The 5,875-nt window shown below is 59.3% G+C and overlaps 1 protein-coding gene across 1 annotated transcript; it reads left to right on the top strand.

Moving 5' to 3' along the window:
- Positions 1–1,048: 1,048 nt before the first annotated feature.
- On the top strand, positions 1,049–4,315 carry CDEST_00144 (uncharacterized protein; the record flags this gene model as incomplete). The annotated part of the gene is made up of 1 exon (XM_062916303.1): positions 1,049–4,315. One exon carries the CDS (start codon positions 1,049–1,051, stop codon positions 4,313–4,315), a length of 3,267 nt encoding a protein of 1,088 aa, XP_062772354.1.
- Between the last annotated feature and the right edge of the window lie 1,560 nt (positions 4,316–5,875).

The following is a 5,875-nucleotide window of genomic DNA, read 5'->3' on the forward strand; positions in this document are numbered from 1 at the left end:
CCAGTCACGCCCATGGGTTGCACAGCTTGTTTCCTTGAGAACGTCTCTGCAGTCATAAGCCTTGAACCTCGCTAAACAACGGTGGTTCGACAAAGGCCTCGGCTATGTTCCATTGCCTTGGCCGTCTGTTCAACATTATCTCCGAAGATTCGATGTCGAAATTGATCAAGCAGTCTACGAATCGGCAGCCTGGGTTGGCAATATGGGTGCGGAAAGTGACAAGAAGCCTTCATTTGATTGTAGACCAAAGTTAATTGGGGTTGTATCAATTTAGTTAGTTGCAATATCATCATATCCTCGGAGCAGGGGTATGTATGGCTTACTAAACGGACGAGACGGACATGATAAGGTCTTTGTCAAATATTCGTCTTCCATCTAACCAGGATGATTCTGATAGCTCTTAGAGTCCGGATTTGACACGCCATTTTCATGTCTCCCGTGGATCCTTTTCTACGCTTCCGCTGAGCCTCGAAGGACGGGGGCAGTTTACCGTTTACCGTTCGACATGCTCCAACCTCCAACACGTGTTCGGGTACTCGACGCATGGAACTCGCTCGTGCAGCGTCGGGGAACAAAAGCGGGCCATCTAAACTCGGTAGACGGCCCGTTTAGAGAAGAGAAGAAGAACTAGCAAAACCCCCCTTGGGTTGGACCAAAACTTGGTTGGGCGATGGCACACAGTGACATGCAACACACACCATGCTCCTTTGGGCGTGCTGCCGATGTGTGTGGACGACGGGCCCGACCCGAAACACGGCATCATGCCTCGGAACGAGTATAAAGTCGTTCGTTCGTCCACCGTGTCGCACCCATTCTCGCGAGAGCCTCTCGTCGGCTACGGGAAACGCGAGGGCTTGAACGGGCGCCCCGAAACCGTTACCGTAGGCCCGGTGCAGCCCTCCTGAGACACGCATTCCCCAGACCCTGGGCTGGAAAAGAAACAAGCGAGGCAGAAAAGGAGACAGGTCCCTTTTTTCCCCCATAACCCGCGCCAGTTCCGCAGCGGACACGAGGGTCTGTCTCGTCCGTGTCGAGGTCGTCTACGAAGATGGCCCTACAAGAGCGTCCGGACCCTCATCACATCCATCGGGGCACCATCACCTCGGTCCCCGACGCGGACACTCACTCGGCCAGCAGCAACACGGCCATGTCCCCGGCGCACCACCACCACCACCACCACAACCACCACCATCGGTCCCTCCTCTCGGCCACGGACGCGGCTCTCAACTTCGCCGCCAGCTTCCACCGCGACGCCCAGGCCTGCCGCGGCACGCTGGAGCGGCGCCGGCTGCACGAGACGTACCGCGACAAGATCCTCGCCGTCGACGGCATTGCCGCCAACGTTGCCGCCGCCCTGCTGCCGCTCCTCCGCGGCACGGTCCAGAACAGCTTGGAACACCACGAAGACGACAACGACGACGAAAAGGACGACTACGGCGTAGGCACAGGCACCAGCACAGACAACGGCAACAACCCCAGCCGTTGGAGCGAGTTCGACCGCCTCGCGCAGCGCGGGAGGAGGATGCGCGACCGCGAGAGCCAGCACCTGCAGCACCGGTCCGGCATCATCGCCGCCTGGGGCCCCGAGTGCTTCGGCCACTACGGCTGGCACGCGCTGCCGCTGCCCCTGCTGCGCCAGCTGCACGACCTGGCCGTGCTGGTGCCGCGGTGGGGGGACGTCGTCGAGCTGCTCAACGCCAAGATGCTGGAGCGCCACGAGCTGCGCGTCGTCGGCGGCCGGAACAAGGCGCTGAGGGTCGGCGAGCACTCGCCGGCGTCCAAGGTGCAGGCGGCCCACTCGCCCGTCGAGCGGTCGGACATCCTGGCGGCCCTCGAGTGGGCGCAGACGAGAGTTGTGTCATCGTCATCGTCGTCGTCGTCGTCGGCAGCGGCGGCGCGGCGGGGGGTGAAGAGGGCGGCGCGGCGGATCAACGGGGCGCCGATCCGGGAGTTTGGGCTGAAGCGGGATGCGTTTGGCATGGTCGTGCCATTGAACGAGTGTGAGACGGAGGACGAGAAGGACGATGTCGAGGAGGATGAAGATGAGGTTGATGAGGTTGATGAGGATGCGGAGGATGTCGAGGAAAACGCCAACGACGGCCACAGTATCGTTGGTCACCTCACCCGGCCGACGAAGCGGACCAGACTCTCAGCGTCGTCCACCAGATACGGTCTCTCCGTCTCTCCGGATGTCCAGAAAAGCCGTGAGACTCGTCATGGTAGAGCTCGTGGCAATCACAGCCCCGGTTCCGAGCCGGAAGACCTTGAAGAGTCTGAACTGCTGGAACAGTCTGAAGAATCAGGCGCAGAGACCGGAGATCAGGCTTTCGGGGATGAGTCCGGCGACAGTGACCGCATATCCCCCGGTGCATCACGGATGACGGAGCAGGGAATGAAGAACGATATTTACGCCGTTACAGGGACGAAAGAACATTCTATCCTCAGCAACCGGCCTGGAGTTGTGCAAGAGGCTCGGATGGGCGGTACAGCTGGTCGAGGCGTAAAGGTAAACACACCCAGTCCCGCATCTTGGCCAGAGGACGAGGAAACGGTCTCGGTGGCCGACGAACAACCGCGAGATGCAACCAGGCCGGAGAGTACAGAAACAGGGGTCGAAAGCGAAGAAGAATCTGGTGGAGACGAAACCATGGCTTCAAGAGCGGCGAAAGACGGGGCGGAGGAAGAGACGACAGGGACCTCCAAGAGCCAGGACAAGCACCATTTCGGCTTCGAAGACTCGGACGATGGATATCAGGGGGACAGAGGAAATTCAGAAACTGCTGTGGCGCACCAGCAAGGAATTCAAGAGGAAATGACCCCCAGGGCAATCTTCCCGGGACCTACCCCGGTATCGGATGCGGTTCCCGGACAGAGCCGGGCAGGGAGACCATCGGCGCTTCAAGGCCCGGCGAGTCACCCGGTGGCAGACCGAACGCTTACATCGTCACTCAATACTGGGGCAGCGGTCTCGAAACTGGGACACTACCTATCTCCACCCCTTACGGGCGGTTCCGAGGGCACCGGACAGACTCCGGCAGCGCCGGGATCGGGCCCGGTCTCCACCGGAAGCAGTTCGCCACTACTTCCACCACCACTACCACAGCAACAAACACAGCAACAACAACCAAAACAGCAAACGATACTCCAAGATCTGCAGGCCCGTCACACGGAAACCATCCGCCGGCTCATCAAAGACCTTTGCCGACCGCACGCCTCAGAAGAGGTCTCCCGCCACCGCCGCCTACAACTCGACTGGCTAGGCCGGGAGCGCTGGGCGCGCATCTACGCCGCGCCGGACCCCTGCGGCCGCCGTCTGGGCCGCGGTTGCGTTTCGTCGCCCGACGAAGCCGACGTGTGGTACTTCACCTGGGCGTCCTTCCGCGAGCACGCCGAGGCCGGCGGCGTCTTCGGCCGCCCCGTCGTCGTCCGGCAGGAGTTCCAGGACAGCGGCGCCTACGACGTGGTCGACTACGTCGACATGCTGTGGCAGCGGTTCCCCGAGAAGCAGGTCGACGTGCAGGACGGCGCGACGGGCGCCACCTCGTCCATGAGCCTGGCCGAGTACTGTCTGGCAGTGGCCGACGTCGACCTCGGCTCGGCCGACGCCGCGGCGGCCATCAGCAGCGTCACGAACCTCCGCCGGCTGGCGCGCGCCGATGAGCCGCTGCTGAGCAGGCTCCCGCGGTTCCGGCTCCTCTCGACGCTCGCGGACCGCGTCGCGGGCACGGTAGGGCGGGGCGGGCACTTCATCATGAACGACGTCCAGGGTTGTCTGGGCTTCGACCTGCTCTCGTTCGCCGGGGCGTTCTCCGGGTCGTACGTGGATCCCCTCGTCGGCAGCTGGACGCGGTGCCTCTCGGGGGTGCAGATTGTGGCGGTGGCGACGGACCTCGACGACGCGGACTGGCGGGGGTTCGCGCGGGAGGGCCGAGGCTGGGCGCCGCCGGGCGGGGTGGGCGGCCGGTTGATGGTGCTCGAGCAGGACGACGTGCTCTTCATGCCGCCGGGCCTGCGGGCCGTGCGGGCAACTTTCACGCCGGAGCCGTGTCTGATGGAGGGCGGCATGCTGTGGGACGAGTGCAGCATCGGCGAGATTCTGGAGGGGCTCGTCTGGGTCGTCGAGAACCGGGCGTACGCGGATGATTCCATCCACGTGGCTTTCCAGCTTTTCCCGCTCGTCGACGCCTTGGAGAGGTGGCTGGATGACGAGAACTACGTCGGCCGGCCGTCAAGCCAGGCCGCGGCGGCCGAGCGGTATCAGACGGTCAAGGCCGGGATCCGGACGCTGCGATCCCTGCTGCGGGTGACTCTGTGACGGGGTCATGAAGAAGTTGATGATGATGCGTGCTGTTTTGTCCCCCTGCTCCCCCCGGGCCCCCCCATATAAGAAAGACTACACGATCTGATGGAGCTATGACTGATGACTTGCTCATATTTTTGCCTAGAATTATTAGAGAGGACACATCCAATAAGAAAAGGGATGTTATTTTGGCGAAAGTGGCCTGTAAACACACATGTTAATCAATGCTTGTATATCTCACTGCCACGTTTCCGTTTGCAATGCGGCTGCAACAGCCATGTCACCAGAACGGCCCAAGGGAGACGGCGATCTGTCTCATCCGTCGGGCTGCCGCTAAAACAAAATAGTACTGAGTCGCGCGTGAGATGTACACGGTTAGCTTCCTCAAACGGTCATGGACGGGAAGCTGCTGATCCCTACCATCTATCGTCGTCTACTTTCCAATTCAAATCCACAAGTCCTTCGGCCAAGAAGGGTAGCATCCATCTCATCTGGTGGTCCACAGTCGGGGAAAAATGATGGTGGGGTTGAAGGATGCCAACCGCATGCCATACCATATCCGCCAAGTCCCTCGTCAAGGGGGCAGCAAGAGACACATGGACTGGAGGTGAGTTTCTAGGCCTCATTAGCCGAAACAGATTTGGATTGAAGTAATAGAAATCATTTCCAATAATACAGATGCCCCCCCACGAGTTGGTTCCGTGCAGACAGTTGAGCTACCTGTATGGTTACGGCCGGCAACATACCACGACATACCACGACAGACATAACATCATGTAAGTGAAATGACATTCCCCCAGAGCACAGACCATCGATCGGGAACCCTGGTCCGTGCGGAAGCGGCTTTTCCGCATCGTGTTCCGCCAAGCCGGCCCTATATGCGCCTCCGTCTCTCCTAGCCGACGTGCATCATTCGTGTGAGCCGTCACAATACGTTCCGATGAAGGGCAGCAAAAGGTGGTCACTCGCCAGTAATTATACCGGGCCAGGGAGCCGAGCGTGTGTAAGACAAGACAGGATGGTCATCCATGTATGGTAGGTAATGTTCATACGGCGGGAAGGGTAGTTCAAAGGGGGTTTAGCGTGGAGATTGGGATAGACAGACACATCTGGTCAAACATTTCTCGGTCTGCCTTTGTCTTGTCTCTGTGAATGTGTAGATATACTTAACCACAAGCCGTTTCCGCGTGCTCTTCACCACTGTGCCACGTTAGGACGACTCTCTGCTTGACCCTTTGGAAGCTTTCAGGCACACCAGAGGCTGGATTTATCGATACATCCTCATCTGTCACTCTCACTCTCACTCTCACTCTCACACCAACACTTACACTCAGTCTCACTCACATAGGACATCTCTCACCCAAAGACCAACCCGCTCTTACACGCCAAAACCAATTTTCAAAATAAACGCCCAAAAACAACAATACTACTCCTCCCTCCTTTCTCATCAGTCTACCAGAGACTCCAAACGCCTAACGACTTTACGCTACTTTTCTCCTCCGAGAAGCCATCCGCAGAAAAAGCAAACCAAGATACCCCTTTTACGTTTTACATGACAGCCAAACATACCCAATA

Source organism: Colletotrichum destructivum, chromosome 1 (genome assembly GCF_034447905.1).
Source record: "Colletotrichum destructivum chromosome 1, complete sequence".
NCBI classification, from domain to species: domain Eukaryota; kingdom Fungi; phylum Ascomycota; class Sordariomycetes; order Glomerellales; family Glomerellaceae; genus Colletotrichum; species Colletotrichum destructivum.